The sequence below is a fragment of the Paramisgurnus dabryanus genome, chromosome 9 (genome assembly GCF_030506205.2).
Source record: "Paramisgurnus dabryanus chromosome 9, PD_genome_1.1, whole genome shotgun sequence".
Classification (NCBI taxonomy): domain Eukaryota; kingdom Metazoa; phylum Chordata; class Actinopteri; order Cypriniformes; family Cobitidae; genus Paramisgurnus; species Paramisgurnus dabryanus.
In genome coordinates, this window is record NC_133345.1 from 23,410,528 (window position 1) to 23,430,146 (window position 19,619).

The 19,619-nt window shown below is 35.8% G+C and overlaps 2 protein-coding genes across 2 annotated transcripts in view; both read right to left on the reverse strand.

The window, feature by feature from the left end:
• Positions 1-11,510, reverse strand: part of ripor1 (RHO family interacting cell polarization regulator 1) — a 64,786-nt gene extending 53,276 nt beyond the window's left edge. Inside the window, exon 1 of the mRNA XM_073815745.1 lies at positions 11,340-11,510. The gene's annotated coding sequence lies outside the window, so the exon portion shown is untranslated. The remainder of the gene's footprint in view (positions 1-11,339) is intronic.
• Positions 11,511-12,866: 1,356 nt separating this feature from the next.
• LOC135773209 (C-signal) lies at positions 12,867-14,674 on the reverse strand. Its single transcript, XM_065282689.2, has 6 exons — positions 14,460-14,674; positions 14,048-14,102; positions 13,773-13,960; positions 13,403-13,567; positions 13,210-13,320; positions 12,867-13,105 (listed from the first exon to the last, which is right to left on the reverse strand). Exons 1-6 carry the CDS (start codon positions 14,604-14,606, stop codon positions 12,992-12,994), a joined length of 780 nt encoding a protein of 259 aa, XP_065138761.1. The 5' UTR covers positions 14,607-14,674; the 3' UTR covers positions 12,867-12,991.
• Positions 14,675-19,619: the final 4,945 nt, after the last annotated feature.

The following is a 19,619-nucleotide window of genomic DNA, read 5'->3' on the forward strand; positions in this document are numbered from 1 at the left end:
GTTTATAGCGTGCATTTAAAAAAGCAACACTCGTTAGACAAAATCATTAAAAATATTCTTTATTATTATGAAAATACATGAAACAATCTGAAGAACGACAATATAAATATTCTTCTAGACATTTCCTGGAATAGGGTTTGTAATGCTACTTCTTCTGTGGCATAATTGGAGTTTCTGCACGAGAGCGCCCTCTGGCTTTTAGATGTGGCGACATTTCACCGTAATTCATTCAAATTCATCCATTGAGAAAACGCGCATTTGCACGATAAATCGTTACAGCCCTAGTCTGGACTTAATGCCGATACGGCTAAACGTATACGGTCTCTGTGTGTTTGGGCTCTTTAACTGTCCTCAGTAATATTACTTTCTTTAGCCAGTGTGAATCTGGTTGTTGAATAAATGCAAAATGTCTTATTTGGACAAAACATTTATGTATTGTTTAAAGTTTTGTCAAGACAAATTCAGAGTTCAACCATGAAACTCTATTTGCATAATGATTGGTCATTTCCAGAAAATTTTCTCAGCCAATCAAATTCACATTTTCAGGATTTCCCTTTCAATTTACACCACCCCAAAATTGATTATTTTCTCTGTGTGCTATGAAAATCTCAATCCTAGCCTTCCACCTCCCCAGCACCACCTCTCTAAATCTGCTACAGGGGTCTCCCTCTCTATAGTAGCTGAGAGATCTTCTGAGTATCTAACACAAGTAAGTTTCATACTTGCTTCGCAACAGCAGCTGCGAAGCAGATGTAGTCTGCCAAGACCAAACCAATGTACATTCTATTTACATGAATAAATGTATTTTAATGTATAAGTCATGATTGAACTACAGAATTATTATTTTTTTTTAAATGACCAATTAGCAATAAACAATAATGCTAAATAAAATGTTTTTTTTTTATCAAACTATATGGTCTCACACATGCTTTTCTACCTGTTGATCTAACCGTGCTCAGCAACAGCCCTTATTTATAGCTTTTGGTTTGCACTAGAAAGTTGCTGTTGTCTGGCTGTCAATCTCACTTTGAACCCAAGCCCTTATCCCTTCTCCACCTACACGCTTATTGACCTCTGAACCGCAGTGCATGCAACCTGCCTCTCAGACTTCCTCTGGGAACGTCCAGTTTAAGGAGGAGACAGCATCTAATCATCACTTTTTGTCTTTCCTTCCTCTTTTTCGTCTCATTTTATTGGCAACTGAACTCATTTTTTGGATGTTGCACTCTGCTGAAACCAGAATTATAATTCAAAACATGCGTTTTTCTAATCAAGGGTGTGCCAGCAGAGGGTATAAATGTATTTATATACACGCTTACATTTCTTTCACATTTTCTCTGCATCTCCTTTCATTTGGTCAGTTATGTATTCCTGCCCAGTTTATGGAGGGATTTTATTTGTTATGGGGTTAACGGGTTTCTTTTTTACTGCCACAGCTCACCAAGTGCCTCCAAAAGCTATAAAAGAAAAAAAATCAAAGACATCTGTAAATTTTACTTTAAAACTAGGTAGTCAAGAAGTTGTTTGAAATGTCTAATCAGTTTTTTGGTCATTAAAGGAGCTCAGCACAGCTCTGTATTACTTATTTTTCTGATCTACTGTACAAAAAATACCCAAGCACATGAGCGAGACTCATTCACTTACTATAAAATAATGTGAAGCACTAGCCTTTTCTAAAACCTTTGCAGCATTTAACTACCCACCCACTTACTCAACATAACACGCTGACCCACGCAAAAGAAAGAGAAATGCGTGCAACCCACGCACCCATCACACCACCTGCTCGCTCCATCTGCTACTTTTGCATTTCATAAATGGCACGCACAAACATGTCGCATATAACAAGCACACCAACATACCTTATCACACTTTATGTAAGCCAATTTATAAATCACTTATACTTTAAATGGCTAGACAAAATCTCTAATAAAAACTGTGTAGTAAATTGATACCCAGAAGCATGAGATAGTCCATGTACACTCACACAATGCTTTTACATGGACTTAAGCATATTGGCAGTTGAGTTAAAATCCAAAGAGAGCAGAAAATCCTGTTATGGACATGTGAGATAAAGGTCTCAGAGATTTCTAAAATTGGCCCTAGAGGAACGTTATGGGATGCTAATGTCCACTGTTTTTATTACTTGATTCTCCAGGGCCCAGCAAGCACTCTGTATATTGACCTTTGAAGATAGTGGTACTTAGACCAGGCTAACTCAATAGTCCATCACTATCGCCTAGCACATCATTAAGACTACACAATTCTATCAGTGAGCTTTAATGGGGATGTCAAAGGTCTGGAGTCATGAACTAGTCAAAAAACAGCTGTAATAATCGCTCACATTACATCGAGTCAGTGTGCTCTGCAATCCAGTTTATTTTAGTCTGTACTCTCTCTGACACCCCCACCACCCCTGAGACCTTCAAGCAGGACACAGCACCCAGGGGGTGGATCTCTGACCCCTCAGCCTACTTAAACTGTCTTTCCAGCCAAATTCCTCTTAGATTAAAAGCAGGGTGGTTCCCTGCCGACCAGGCCATAATAATCTGCTGATTAGTCTCTTCCCTTGGGCATGATGCTCAGCAGGCGGAGAGGAATTGTGAGTGATGGCATCACCCGTGACCCGGCCTGTGAGGACATAGTTGGCACGTAACCATGCTCAAGAGAAAAGAGTGTGTATCTTCTGGTACATATAGGTATATATATTTTTGGCTTTTAGTTAGCATTAATGCCATCTATATTTCAGTGAAATTTACAAAACTTGAGCAAATAAATGATTTTTACATTTTTCTTTTTTTGCTGCCAAAAAAAGGACTGAAAAATATTCATGGTGCATATCCTGCACTCATAGGCATATGTATTTTTTGTCCAATAAGACTTATTTATTAGAATGAGAATGCTCCTCCCCCAAATACTGCCAGCTTCTAACTAAAAATATCAAGTAGTAAATCATATTTCATTGCTGCTTCCCCAAAATGTGCCCCATTGACTGGGCCAATGTTGCCATGACAGACTGGTCACGATAATCAAATAAAAAAGCAATGCTTTAATATGCACAGCTTTGACCCTTCTCATAGGACTCAGTGCCTAATATTAACCAGAAAATATTAGGCACAACTCCGTGACAAGGACATTTTTCCAAAGAGTTGGACACTGACAGGGGGTTTGTGGTGGGCGTGTGGTGTGCAGCCAGTTCCCCAAAACCCAAGCATGTGGAGTGTGGTGCTGTTCCAAGCCTGGTAATTAAGCTCCAACAAAAGGTTTCACCCTCAGTCTCATTTTAATACTCCTATTCATGGCAGTGAAACTGCCGAGTGTCTGTAATCCAGAGAAAAGTGATGGTAATGAATGAGAGGGTGGGGGAAGCAGAAGTGAAAGAGAAAGTGAAGAGTACAAGCAAAGTCTGCATTGAGGATGCAAGAACATGGCTGCCAATGAGCTCATGCATATTGTTTCTTTTGCATGGGCTGACCCACTTGGTTGGATTCATTCTGAAAAGAAAGAAAATGAAAATGAAAAAGAGAGAAAATAAAACAAGACAGACACTCTGTATATTCGGTTTCAAAATTTAAATCAGATGCCATTGACACTTCCATGGTGCAGATAAAGGAATTAATTTATTCATTTGGCCTTCAGAGATGGGAAAAAAATATTTTTCCTCTCTTTCACTTTGCATTTAAGGTTCCCATCAGGCCCTAAAATAGCTCCAAATAATGTAGTTCAGCCAGTAAACACGGAAGGCAACACTAAGAATGCATTTGTAATTTTTTCTCTTTTTCTGGGAGCGTTTTCTGGTGACGAGGCATTTCCTGTTCACTCTGAACTTCAATGCTCTATGAAGCCTATGTTTATCGTTTCTCTGACTGCAATGGCAGTCATGTGAGGAAGGAAGCTGCCAAAGCAAATTATAGATGCAGTACGTCTCAAATTCATGATATGGGGTGTGCATTGTAAGAGCCAGTTTAACTTGACTTTTATCTATTTGTAAAACTTGTGTGTGATTTTACTAATACAGATTATACAATTTTAGGAGTGGTTTCCCGGACAGGGATTAGCTTAAGACAGGACTAGACCTTAGTTTAATTAGGAAGTAGTTTGAACAAATGTGCATTACTAAAAACATTACTTGTGTGCATTTTGAGGCAAATCAAAAGGCACTGATGTATTTTAAGATATGTCAGTGCAAGTTGTTTTCATGACAGCTCTCTCATTTATTTTAGTCTAGGATTAGTCTAATTTAAAAATTAAAAAAATATGGTAATTTAAGTAATATCACACAAAATGCTCGATTGTACCTTTTTTTTGCATTCATCTCACTGACCTGTTCAGTCCCTTTATCTAAAATCAGCTCTGAGATATTTTGCAATTTGAAAGGCTCTCTGTTAAAGAGCACCTATGGTCCGATTCACGATTTTACATTTCCTTTGGTCTTTAAGGCTTTGTCCACACGAAGCCGGTGCATTCCATATCCGATCATTTTTTTTCCTCGTTCTAAAAAAATAATCCTTAAACACGGCGTCGTCTCAAGAAATATCTGCGCACACACAAAACCACTGAAACCGACTGAAAGCGGTGTAGTATATATGCCAGACCAGTATGGGGCGCTGTAATTCTGCTACAGATATACACGGAGAAGAAGACTTTAAGCATGCGCATAACCTTCCGCGCTGTATACGAACCAAGAAGAAGAAGTGATGGCAAACGCAACAACTTCAAGAGCAAAAGCGGAGTCTTTCTCCTGGTTCCGTGGTCGATCTAAGAGCATGTGGCGTATGGTGTTGTCCATTATCGCTTGTTGCTCACCACAATTGCATAGAAGCAATAGATTTTGCTGTAATAAAGCTAGTAGGCTTAGTAGCTTCTGTAGCACGAACACAATCATGTAACGGCAAGGGTGTCGATTTCAGATTTATCCACTTTAGGACCCGGTTTCAAAAAATAGCGGTTCCAGTCTCCCAAAACGCCGGATCTGTGTGGACGAAACGCCAATACGATAAAAAATGTATACGTATACAGTGATTCGCGTCTCCGTGTCCCCTAAGTGCCCCTAAGTGTGTATTAGACATGTTAACGATACCCCAAGTAAACGATGACGCAAGTTATCGTCTCCTGCGTAAATCTCTTTTCTTGGACTACAACAAACACATGGTTTGTACACTGTCAAAAAAAAAGGTACAAGTTGTTCCCAAACAATGTTCTCTCCCAAAAATGAAAATTCTGTCATCATTGACTTACTCTTTGTTGTTACAAACCTGTATAAATTGCTTTGTTCTGATGACCACAAAGAAAGACATTCTGAGACATGTTTAAAACCAAACCAATCATGAGCCCCATTCACTTCCATAGTATTCTTTTTTCCTACTCTGGAAATGCTAACGACCAGTTGGTTTCAAACATTCCTCAAAATATCTTCCTTTGTTTACATCAGAACAAAAACAATTATACAGGTTAGTAACAACATGAGAGTGAGTAAATGATTACAGACTTTTCATTTATGGGTGAACTATCACTTTAATAGAATCTGTCAACAAACCGGTTTTCCTGAATGACCTGAGGCCGGGTTAAGCGGGTTTTAGGCGAAAGTATTTGATGAGTGTATAATACGTGTCGAGAGCAATTCAGTTAATATCATTATGTAATTTTTAACGGAGGTGGCATTTACAGTCTTATGCATCTTAGCCAATACATACTCATTATCAAAGTAAAAGTAACAAAAATGAAACAATTAGATAAAGCAAAAATTTAAAGGCGGTGCAGAATGTCTACAGAGAGAGGGAGAGAGAAAAAAAAGAGAGAGATAGAGACTAAATGTAATCTTTCTCTTTACACAATACAGTGTCCTGCTCCCTTTCACAAAGCTTCCATTATTAAACGCCGTGTTGGGCAGGTGTTGTGTTGATGTAGTTGTTTTCATTTACCATAGGTGCTTTTTTGTCCTGGTTGTTGCTCTTTCCACTTACGTCACACCCATAAACAGCTGAGCTTTGCATGGACCCCACATGGCTGGGAATGTGAAATACCGCACTGACTCATTGGCTCTAACAGACAGGCAGGAAGAAATAATAAGAGGGGCATACTAACAGAAAATTTAAGTTATTACTTAAAAAACTGATGCTCCAAATGTTAAAACAAGACATTCATAATATCTGGTTAATGTGCGACTGTGTGTGTTATGTATATATGCTTAACTGGTTTATTTAGTTGATTTATTTATAATCAAACAGCACAGGTGATGAAGGCAAAAACGTGAATATGAAAAATCTATGTGACCATATGACAATCATGAGACTCGTAACCCCTCCCTCTAACGGTTATGAATACAAAGACAAAACCAGAAACTATAAAATAATCAAACCGGTAGCAACACCGCCCTCCACTGGACAACCTAATGAGTGACTGGATTTTGCCCCCAGGGTTCCCACACCTTGGTTAACTTCAAATTTAAGGACCTTTCAAGGACTTAATGTGGGGACACATTTCAAGTGAGAGCAAGGTTGCATCGTGTTACCTTGTAAGATACATTGTCACAGTTTTCACGTGTCAAACACAACTATGCAAAAGTATTTTGGTACGAATTCAAATTTGCATACAGAAGATATAAGCAGTTCAGCACGTGCTTCCAACAGTTCATATTGAAATAAGTATATTTTGATATACTCAGACCCATATCCTAGTTTGTCAAAACACCTACAGCACTGAACAAAGTCAACTTGGCAGACAAATATACAATCCTTTGAGCAACCATGTTGAATCAATGAATAAAGATCACAACATCTTTGATATTTTATTAAATATTACTAAACATCTCCATCTCTAACATTTCTTCTCCAAAAATAATTTCATCTTCCGGTGCTTTCGTCAGCTAACATGCATCATAAAAGTTCCTAAATAGTCATTTTGAAGCCGTTGTATTTACTCATTGTTTTATCTGGACACGTCCGGTCAACACAGACATTTATAAACATTGCAGAGCAGAGGGAAAAATGACCAAACGTTTCCTCTCATTGTACTACACATATCACACCACCAAAGCTCTACGTTTCCCATGTCTTATATCAAAGTCAGTGTGTGGAAGCAAATAACTTTAGACTCGATAAACGAAGCCAAAAACAAGCATGGGATATTTTTATCTGTGAGAAATTGGAGCCTGTTGCCATATTGGTGAAGTCTTTTTGCAAAAGGCCAGTGACCTCAAGGGGTTAACAGTCCAGGTCTCATTACTAATAATGCTGGCACTGCAGGTGTGATCAGATAAGAGAGAGACAGACTACTTAAGCAAGCTTTACCGTAACACTTCTCAATGCTTTACCAAATGTGTTTGGCCATTTCTGTGAGAGGAGGAAGCTGCACCTCACTGTCACCCTGCACATCTGAACCAATAAACATTTCCTTCTGTAACCACAGATAGCCATCCCTCTATCTGCCTCACACAATGGGGGTTTTCTAGCCAACTTTCCTTACAACTGTATATTTTACTACATTCACTAACATTTGCTTGGTTTCGCCAGTTCTTATTTCGCATGTATCAGCTCTAATGTAAAAATACATTATGTCATGTAAACTGTACAGATTGGACACTATTCATTCCTTAGTGCGGATTCAGTCGATATTTCTGCATTACATATTCCCGAGATACTTTTTAACCTGTCTTTATACATTATTATTTATTTATGAGACTCTCCTTTGTTTTTTTATCTCTGATGCATTTATGGCCAATTTTGTTGGTGTCTAAAGCTTGGATGAATTTGTGAAAATAAGCTTTGCTTTCTTCTTATATGTACATTATAGAAAACAATTTAAAATGTTCCACAGTTTGATGAGGTATAAAATAAAATCGATATCATAATGTACTAAAAAGGTTACATAACAAGAATAAATGACTTAACATGATTGCATTGATATGCTTGAACACTATCATACCCAGAAATCGATTTATCCCGATCAACCTTTGCAAAAGTATTCAGCAGAACCTTAAGGACGTTCTGTACATTACTGATTATAAATGTGATCGATACTTTTAGATAAGGATGTGTACTCTCCAATTTAACCATGATAAAAAACATGCAAAGCATTTCTTAAAAAAAAAATTTGTTCTGCATTTTAAAAAGAACATTTCACAAGACTTTTTCAAATAAATAAATCTTTGGTGTCCCCAGACTACACATGTGAAGTTTTAGCTCAAAATACCATGTAGATTATTTATTATAACATGTTAAAATTGCCACTTTGTAGGTGTGTGCAAAAATGTGCTGTTTTTGGGTGTGTCCTTTAAAATGCAAATGAGCTGATCTCTGCACTAAATGGCAGTGCCGTGGTTGGCTAGTTGAGATTAAGCCGCGTATTATTCCCTTCTGACATCACAAGGGGAGACAAATTTCAATGACCTATTTTTCACATGCTTGCAGAGGCTGGGTTGTTCTTTTTCACATTTTCTAAATTGATTAAAAGCACCGGGGACCCAATTATAGCACTTAAACATGGAAAAAGTAATGGGAAAGTCAGATTTTTATAATATGTCCCCTTTAAGTGCTAAACATTACTGTTAGCCTATGGAATGTGTGGGACCTGACGGAGAATAAAAAGCTGAGTAGATGAGTTACCAAGTCAACAAAAACTGAAGAGGAGGAAATAAAGCGTGAGAAGAACACACAGAAAGGAAAAAACACTTCTTTAGTTTCAGAGGGTAAAACATGGCTCTGGTCATATAGTCATCTACATGCTCCTGTTTTTCATCTGCAGTGCTGGTTGTTTTCTGCTGACCACTACAAGACCGAGGTCAAAGGAAGACCTGCTGGAACAGCTGCCAAAATCACTGACAAGCAACACTGCTAAAGGTCTCTCTGGATTTACAGTAAAAGACCTGCAAGCCTTGACTAAGTGTTTCCTATAGCATTAAAGTGAAATCAACATTGCATAAAGATATAGTGAATGGGTGGGTGTGTGTTTGGGTAGGGGGCGAGGGTGACCGTGACATTTTACATAAAAAGCCGAACCCCAGGGCCATATCACTTCCTCATAGTCTGCTTGAAAAAAGTTCAACTTGTTTATCTCTCATTTTTTGAGTCAACTGTGTTTCAGTTAAACAGTAAACCAAATCACTGCACCACACTTATCATGTACTTTAAATAAACTGTAAATCATCTGGAATATATTTACATTGATGCATTTAACAAACTTTAATTTAAATTGACAACATTAATGTTGCACTGAGTTACAAAAACACAACATTACTCCTCATTTTGCGGATCACTGTGTACATACTAATGAACTTGTTCGCTCACTGTGACTTTTTATATGAGGAGGGGCCCACTAAACAAACACAGCAAACCCACCACGTGCTGAACAGACATAGGACTGGAGTTTGATGTTGACTTCAATAAATTTCACTAAATTGACATTAATTGTCGTCTTTAAAGGAAGCCACTTATAAACCTATGAAAGACACTGAGCAAAAAAAAACAGAAATGTTAAAAGCAATAATAAGAAAACAACATTATCGCTCTGGAATACACATTTCTATGTCCAAATCATTGTCATAGATAAGAGATACCATAAGCTAGCAGTGTAAATTTATCATATCAGTTGCAAATATTTCAAATCAAGGAAGTAAATACTTATGTAGGATAACTTTACATCAGTATCTCTTACACTTCCACATAAAAAAATGAAGACTGAGCTTCGCTTAAAAAGTACAATACACTCTCAAGATGTCTGGGTTGTTTTCAACCCATACTGGGTAAATATTGGACAGAACACATAATGCTGGGTTGTTTTAACCCAACGACTATGTTATTAAAACTCATGGTTAGGTAACAACAACCCAGCATTGGGTTGAAAATAGTGTATGATTCTAGCTTCCCTTTTGAAATTAAGGTCATCCAAATAATTATATATGCAAATATTTAATAATTATATATTTAAGAATTTATATAATTTTATGCAGAACCATGTTTGCTAATCCAAGGCCCATTAACGGGATACTTCAGCCAAATACCAAAATTACTCAATGATTTACTCACCCAGCAATCCGAGATACATATGTCCGTCATCTTTCAGACAAACACAATTAGAGTTATTTTAGTAAATGTCCTTGCTCTTTCAAGCTTTATAATGGTAGAAAACAGGGATCAGGGAACAGCTCTGATTTCCGGTAACAACGCCATCTTGGACTCAAGACGGGGTCGTTACCAGAAGCTAGTTTTTATAGTTTATTAAGTTTAAATATGGATATTTTTCTTACAAAATCGCATTGATTACCCACAATAGACCTTTACTAACCCCCTGGAGCCATGGTGAATACTTCTGTGAATGATGGATGCACTTTTTTGGTGTTTAAAGTCAGAAGTTGTATCCTGATCTCTGTTTTCTATCGTTATAAAGCTAGGAAGAGCAAGGACATTTACTAAAAAACTCCAAATGTGTTCGTCTGAAAGATGTGTCTCAGATTGCTTGAGGGTGAGAAAATCATGAGGTAACTTTGATATTTGGCTGGAGTATCGCTTTAAGCTGTTGGTCAATACTACATACTTTATTTAACTAATACAATATAAAAAAATCAGTCATCACTTTTTAGCACAAGCAATCAACTTGTTTATTAAACAATTGGGTTTCTCGAGGGAATACGATGGGTCACTTGGCTGTTGCAGTGAATAACACAAAATTAATAACTACAGTACTTGGTATTTTATCAGGTATTTTGTTAGGGTAATTAAACATAAAATTTAATTAATTTAATGATAGGAAAAATAAAACTTCCCTCCACTAAAACAGAATTTTTATTATTTCTATAGTGACGTTTTAAAAAATATATCCCAAAAATATGACAAAAAAAATAGTTCCTTGACATATTAAACATATTTTAATGGCTCTTATAGATTATATTTGACTATATTATAGATTATAGCTGACTAGGAGGTTTAGCCTGGAATGAAAAAGTTGGAAACCCTGTCAGAGTGTCTTTTATATTCACATCAGAACCTCCTTACCATTAGCCAACAAACTCTCAGTTTCCATGACGACCTCTGTTTGACTGATACTGGGAGTAATACGTTTGGAATATCGGGAATATCTCAGCCTGGCGCAAAACTCCCCTTTGCATTAAACGAGTCATGATTAACGATTAGCATTGAAACACTACAGCACCACTGATGTGTCATGTCACAATGATCCATGTCAAAATATTTCACAGTACAAATAATCAAAAATTATGGTCTTAGACATCCTGTCGTTGACACACCAAAACATTGGCATATACCTTAATAAAAAGTTTAAGGTAAACAAACATAACAGATGGGCTACTCTTAAGATTTGTCTACACGTTATCCATTATGAGTTCCTACCTTACTGTATGTCAAATCCAGTCTAAATCCCGTATAAACAAATAAACGTGAAGTCAACGCAAATTAATAAAGATAACGTTAAATGTTTAATGCGTTTAAAGTTAATAGACTGCGCACGAGCGCACACCCTCCGCAGTCCAGAAGCGTCTGCTCGTGCCCACCTCTTTTACTTTTAACGCTGAAAGAAAAACTAAACCCTCCTGTACTTGTTTTCACAGGACAAGTGGGAGTACATCACGAAGCAGCTGATAGTTAATGAAAACTCAACAGGGCATATCAGCCAAACATTTCCATCAAATAACAAACAACGACCCAGTCAATGAATCACAGCATTTAACGTTACTGACGGTAGGCATTGATTCTGTCGTCAGATTGAGTGATTTATTAACTAGGATTTTTCTTGTATTATTGTTATATTATTTTAATAAACAATATCTGGGAGTCCACATTTCTATACGAAATATGATCTTCCTTAAACTAATTTGAACAGAAGATTTAGGACATATATGCGTTTAACACTTAACGTTACTGGCAGACGTCAATCATTTTAACTGATTTTTATATTAAACTGATTTACCTTTTTGAATATGCTTACTAACAAAGTTAATGAGCAGTAAAAACCGGTTAAATCCGAGACGATATGCTGGACAACCTGTAACGTACCTTTTCGTTCCACATGCTGCACTGATACCAAGCATGCGCACAATGTTTACACTATTATAAATATATCATACCGTCCAAACACTAGAGGGCGCGCTGACCCTATGTTATTGTTTATCAGGGGTTGCTAAATAGCAAATTTAGCTTTCTCGTTTTTGGGACATAACTTTAAACAATGTACCACAAGACTACATTAACTAAGTAAATTAAATAAAAAATAAAAAATACAAGAAAGATAGGCAGTTTGTGTTAGCTGTGTAGGCTACTGCTGCCTTGTCCATCTCTGTAGATCTATTTCGTTTACTCTTTTATTTTTTTCATTTTACCAAAATATGTTTTAAATATGCTAAATAGATTTTGTAGAAAGTAAAGCTTAATTAAAATTAAATATATAAATATATTTTTATTTGAACATTTATTTAGTTTTAACATTCTTATTTCATTGTATTTCAGGGGCAACAAATACATTTCTAATTTTACAACCCATACGGAAAAAAATATATAGAGATATTTTCCTGGACAATATTTAAAAAGTTTGTATGAAAAGTATAAAATTATATGTATATTTTTGCAGTTGAAAATAATTTATTAAATGTTATGTTTACAGGTTTGTATCATGCAAAAGTTTTCCAGGGCGACATGAATATAAATGCTTTAAAATATATTTATTTTTAAAATATATTTCGAAATATACAAAAAACGGCCAAAAAATATATTGGTGAAAAACACATTTTTTAAACATATTTCAAAATATATTTCAGCACTTTTTAAAAAATATATTTAAAATTATATCCTATTATAATCACTGATATTGCCAAACCTGATATGTACAAAGTCTGTAATACAAATAGAACTGTGAGGCAAATAAAGTTTTCAAAAGATTTTTATGATATTTCATATACAGTATATGCAACATGCACTATAATGAGATGACTGCAAATGCCTTTGCACAATCTGCACCGTAATATTACAAACTTCTGATTCTTGAGTAATCACCATGGGATGCTTTCGCCTTTCCAATCTAAAAGAGTTCCACTGTCTTTCTCAGTGAGGCTTGTGATGACTTCCAACATGCCTTTGACACTTTCAGCTGTTGTTAGGGGAGCCTGTGGGTGCCATGAAAAATGACAGATGTAAGAAAGTCAATTAAAGTAAACCATTTTGGTGATTGTGAAAGCACATTTGTAAAATGTAAACTGTTTTGTGTTACCGTTGAACCTCCCATCTCTGTTTGGACCCATCCTGGATGTAGGGCCATAACTAGAATGCCATCCTTTTTAAAATCCTCTGCCAAGCAGCGTGTTAACATGTTCAGTGCAGCCTGGGGGGAGATGACAAACAGTTGTAGTTTTCTCAAAGCTGTGTGAGTTTTGTATTTTACAGTTATAGGCCGAGAGCGGTACCTTGCTAACCCTATAGGCATACATAGGAGCGGTGGAGAAATTTGTAGGGCATAGGGTGATGGAAGACACGTATGTGGAGACATTGATGATAGCTGATCTACTACAAGACATGCTTGTTTCATGAGGAAATTGATTTGCAGCTTTGCATAGGAGAGGGTGGAAATCCTGAAAAGGAAATACTGTCATTCACCATATAAGGAAACAAAAATACAATTAGGTCAATGATCCAGTTTACTGATATACAATTGACAGTTAATTAGATACATAAAGTAAAAAATTTTGGAGCAAGGAAAAGACTACTGTTTATATTTACATACAAAAATACCTGTAATAAAAGTTAATATGGTCAATGTTATAAAAGTACACCAACCTTTGCGACAAGCATAGGTCCTACAACGTTAGTCGAAAACACTTGAACCATCTCACTTTTTCCTGTGTCTGCTAATGACCTTTTAATATTTACACCTGCATTGTTAATAATCAGATTCAGGCCTTTGTCCTTCAGTTTGGCCTCCACCAGCTTCAAGGCTTTTGTAATACTATCCGGATCATTAATATCTTGAGAAATGAAAGGAAATTTCTTTAATATCAGATCATGACACCATTAAAGAACTAAATCATTTTATTTGGTTATGCATTTCTCACCAAGTTGGATAACTGTGATCACATCCTGGTGCTTCTGAGCTAGTTCCTGGAGTTGCTATATAAGGAAACGTTGGAAGTTATTGATGTTTCTCAGAAGGTTGTTAAATGTACAGAATTATCACTAAATAACACATCTTGCAGATACATCTGACATGCGTCATAATTCAGCCTTATACTGTACAGAACAGCACAGTTGCCTAACTAGTTTCATTGTAATAGTGAGTCATCTGTGTTTACTTTGTAAAACTGAAACATTTCGGAAAGTGCAAAGTTTCACAAATTTGGTATCTAGTATATAAGAATTTATTAAATCATATAGACATTTATTGACTAAATCAATGAATTCGATACAGAACTATACATAGAAAACATGTATACAATGTGGTTTGATCTTCTTTGTTTCTTACTGTACCTGTGCCTTTGGTTCATTTGGGTGTCTACATCCAGCAAATATCTTGATTGGACGTAAATTTGAATCAACCAACTGACGAACCAACTCGAGTCCAATTCCACGATTTGATCCAGTCACAAGAACACTGTCACATATTCTAGATGCCATTGTCAGTAAGAGACTTTTTCCTGTCACTACACCCTATCAATAATGAAAGGCACATACATGTATGTGTGTAATCAGCTGTTATGAGGTATTTAACTCTATGAAAGTCTATGAATGTTTACTGTGTGACTAAGTCCCTCCCAGGCTACAACGCACTTCTCTTCGTAAGCAGGAAGGAAATATTTACATCACATTTACATATACATTTACATATTAAAGCTCTCAAATGAGAACATTATCATCTGTAAAATAACTGATTTTTAACATATTGTAATACATTAAACATTGATGTGTCATCATTCTTGTGTTTTTTTACTGCAACAAGCATATGTCTATTGCCTGTGTAACTAGGAAGATCAAGGAGTGTATAGTGAGATATTCAATCACTTGACAATGTGTAAAACATCAGATAGTATAGCCACACAGTAGGACCTGTTTATTTAATATATTTGCAAGAATACATAACACAAAATAAATAAAAGGAAAATCTTTCAATATAATTCAAAGTTGATTATATGCACATACTCTGCATTAATTCAGTTCCTGTTTTTTTGTTACAAACTGCAGACATAACCACAGTCATGTGTTTAACATAAGGAAGTTAGTAGTTACACATGCAAACCTGTTTTTTTACAATCTATGATGCAAACATCACTTGAGACTGACTCTAGTAATTTACTGTAAGATGTTGTTAAACATATAGAATAAATCTTCCAGTTAAATTGGGGGTATAATAAAAGTTATAGTAATTTATTTTAGTGTGCAAGGTAGAACTCACAAAATAATTATAATTAAAAAAAAAATTTATATAGGGGTTTGAAACCAACATTCAAAACCACTGATAATTGTGATCTGGACTTAAAAACTGTACAGTTACTAAGATATAGCCCTATTTATACCCGGCCCTGTTTATATCTATTCTAAATGTCTGCATCTAGGTGACATGTATCTCTAACATCTCTATAACTTAAACAAGTGTATTTACAAGAAATATGTATTACAATGCATTATCTAACTACAACACAGATTAAAGCACAGTTGACCAACAAGTTTCAGTGTCATAATGTGTCACAGTGTCACAATGCCAGATATGGTGTTCAGATCCTTTGTATAGCAAATACTGCACGTGTACTAGTGAATGTACTAATGAAAACATGTAACAATATAGTCCATAATAAAAGACACAGGGATATTCTTGAAGTTTTATCTTGTATCTCTTTGTTTTGCTTTCTTTCTGTGTCCTTAATCCTTTTGGGTCTCTACAGGCATTAAATATCTAATCTTGAATCAACTGATATGTGATTCAGAATAATAGATACTTTATCTTTTTGAAGTTTTGTAATGTTTACATACTGAGTGCTCGCGCTTAGTGACTCCCTCCCTGAATCCACAAAGCAAACAATGTGTTTCCAGACATAGATGAACAGCTAACAACTGAAAAGCAACTACTAGTGCACAGTGTTGTTTTATTTGTTTATTAATGAAATTTTTTTCTGATTTTCATAACCTTACTTTGATGATTGTTTGACATTTTTTATAAAAAATAATAGGCTTTATGCCCAGCTGCACTACTTCCTGAACTTCAGCCAGCTCCTTGTTTCCTGTCTGACATTATTGGACAAACTGATTACTACTGAGGTCAGGCACACCTGGATTAATCAGTTTGTCCAGTAATGGCAGACAGGAAACAAGGAGCTGGCTGAAGTTCAGGAAGTAGTGCAGCTGGGCATAAAGCCTATTACTGTATATAGTCTAAATCCTGCCTTTTTTGGCCATGCTAAATCTTAATTCTTTATGAATTTACTGTATTTTAAGTTTTGGAGACACCAAATCACAGCAGCATGTTTTATAGCACTGGTAGAATAACTGCACTGTAAAAATTATTTGCTAGCTAAAACCGATAGTTCACAAAAGAAGATATTTTGAGAAATGATGGTAAACACACAGCATATAGTGTCCAATGACTTCCATAGGAGGAATAAAAAAATATGGAATTTAATGGGTACCGTTAACTGTGCACTTTCTATCAATTATCAAAATATTTTCTTCATCATTTATCACAATACTTCCAAAATATTTTTTCCTTCTATGGAAGTCAATGGACAATATATGCTTTGTGTTTACCAACATTTCTCAAAATATCTTCTTTTGTGTTCATCAGAAAAAAGAAAATTCATACAGGTTTAGAACAACATAAAGATGAGTAAATGATGACAGAATTTTCATTTTTGGGTGAACTATCCCTTTAAGTGGTTTTGTTTAATAAATGTTTACTATTATTTATCTTGACAAGAGTTGAGTTATTACAACTTATAAAATTAAGTTGACATATTTCAACTTTATTTTAGAAGTTATAACAACTATTTATAGTCCATATAAATATTAGTAATTTTTAATGACTTGTAAATGAGCTGATTAAACAAAAAAATGTAAGGTGATTTTTTACGTGTGATAGAGTATGTGGAAATGGTTTTGGATTCCATATTCTAGAAAATATATGGACCGGCACAAATGTACACCTCAAATGTACACTAAACTTATCTGTATTGAAGAAAAAAAGATCAGAGACCCTCATTGACTTCCATAGTATATGTTTTCTATGGAAGTCAATGGGGCCACTGATGATTTTGGTTACAAACATCCCTCAAAATATCTTCCCTCGTGTTCATCAGAACAAAGAAATCTACACAGGTTTGTAACAACATGAGAGTTAATAAATAATGACAGTATTTTCATTTTTGGTTGAACTATCTCCTTAAAGTGTCAGCCAATTGTAGAAATGTAACACAGGGCTTATAAAAAAATTATTTGTCATTTTGACCACTAGATGGCAGAGGTCAAGTGTTTATGTCAGTAGGGCTGTTTGATGAAAGGAGACCCTATCTGAATGATCAAGGACACAAAAAATACACATATGACTAAACACAAAAGATCGTCACGTTACTAAACATACTGGTGGCCATTAAACGTAGTCATCTTAAATCTACACAGTAATCTTTCTTTTTCTTTCACAGTTTCTCGCTTTACTTTGGGTACCAGTCTGATCGTTTAAACTAAAGTGACTTTTTGGGAACAAAACACTTTATAAATGTTTCAGGAACATACTCTCATACCTGTTCACAAACACAGAAAGAAAACACAAAACAGCTTCTCCTCTCAAACTAGGACAAAGAGCAGCTGATACAGACATGTAACCATGGTGACCAGGTGACGTCTCACATTCCGACTTGAGCTCTCCAATTTCAGGGGACAGGACTACTCGTTCACCTCAATCAAACTTACTAAAATTCTTCCAGTCTGGGGAAGTAGTAAACAAGTCGACTACAAGCCAATCAAATTCAGCATTGTGACAGCAAATTGATTCTGTATCTCCACAGGTGGTTTACAGGTGGATACAAATTTAGATTTCTCTACAGTCAAGATGCTGATCTAGGGCACTGGGATCTATGTGTATGCATTTAGATTAAATTTATCTAAAGCGAGTTATACTGCATTCAAGCTAAACATTAGCTTATCAGTTCAAAAATACCTTAAGACTCAACCCTTTACTGTTTGAGTAATATTTGCCATGGCTCGCGTTCTTATAGGTTGTGTGACATGTCAGAGGCCAATCATACCATGTCTTTTTCCTGGACCTAATGCCTCTGGAATGCTGGGTAGGCAGCCGAGAGGCCGACGGTATACAGCCTGGGTCTGTAACCTGCTGAGGGATGTAGGAGAAGCAGGGGAATGCAGAATCTTCAAAGCTAAGTGTACCGGCCAGTCTGGCAACATTCCTTACACACAGATACGCACAGACGCACACATACACACCTCAAAAACCCACACAAATACTCTGCATCTCTTCCCTCAAAACCAGGACATTGCTTTTTAATTAGTGTTTCGAATCACTGAGTGTCCTTGGTTCTTATCCAGTATTAAAAATATCACCAGTCTTGTTTCTCATCAAACATTAATGAAAACTGGTCTAGATTGACCATTTACAATCCTCCTCAATGCAACAGTGGACTACGTGTTCTCGTCATGTTTTATTTGTGATCTGATAAACTGTAAAAATGTGACTACAATGAACATTTGCCAATAATGATAAAATCAACACTTGAGAGGTTGAGTGAACAAGGCACTTTTGTACTTAAAGTTGCTCTTTGCTCATTTCTGGACGATATGTGCATTGCAAGTGAGGTGTGAACAACGGAACCATTTATAATTCATTTAAAACATTTTTATTTTGACTTTGATTTGATTTTGCATGTTTGATGACCATTAAAGTGATAGTTCACCCAAAATCATTTATTCACCATCATGATGTTTAAAATCTATTTGAGTCTCTTAATTCTGTTGAACACAACAATGATATTTTGTAAACACGCAGTTGATGGTACACATTGACTTCCATATTAGGACATACAAATGGAAGTCACCTGTGTGCTTAGCATTTAAAATTAAAATATCTTTTTTTTGTGTTCAACAGAATAAAGAAACTCATACAGGTTTTAAACAACATGAGGTTGAGTAATGACAGAATTTTCTTTTTTTTCTTTATGTGCTAAATGATCTCAGTGGGATTTTTGTGTGATCGCTCACAGGCAGGTCAACAAGGTTCAATTGGACGTAAATATCAGGCGTGAAAAACTAAATACATGGTTAGAGAATAAAGGAAATTGTTATTCAAGACAGATATGATTGGCATGTTGGTCCATTCAGTCGACATGGCTAAGGTATGAGGACCTGTCCTGTTAAGATGCTGTCTTTTTCTGTTGTCTTAATGTCACTTGTCAAAATCACAATTTGTATTCCTAATATTCATGTAATTTACATTTATGCATGCAACAGTCAGCTTACCTACTGCCTGCACTTAAGCTATACATTTCTGGGATTTTGCCTTTATTTGAACGCCAGTATTTAAAGGGACATTCCACTTTTTTTTGAAAATATGCTCATTTTCCAGCTCCCCTAGAGTTAAAAATTTGATTCTTACCGTTTTGGAATCCATTCAGCTGATCTCCGGGTCTGGCG

Coding starts and splice junctions, on each gene's coding strand:
- LOC135773209 (XM_065282689.2), bottom strand. CDS start 14,606: ATGGCATCTAGAATATGTGACAGTGTTCTTGTGACTGGATCAAATCGT. Junction 14,103..14,459: donor CAAATGAACCAAAGGCACAG/GTACAGTAAGAA, acceptor TTCCTTATATAG/CAACTCCAGGAACTAGCTCA. Junction 13,106..13,209: donor CAGAGATGGGAGGTTCAACG/GTAACACAAAAC, acceptor TGGCACCCACAG/GCTCCCCTAACAACAGCTGA.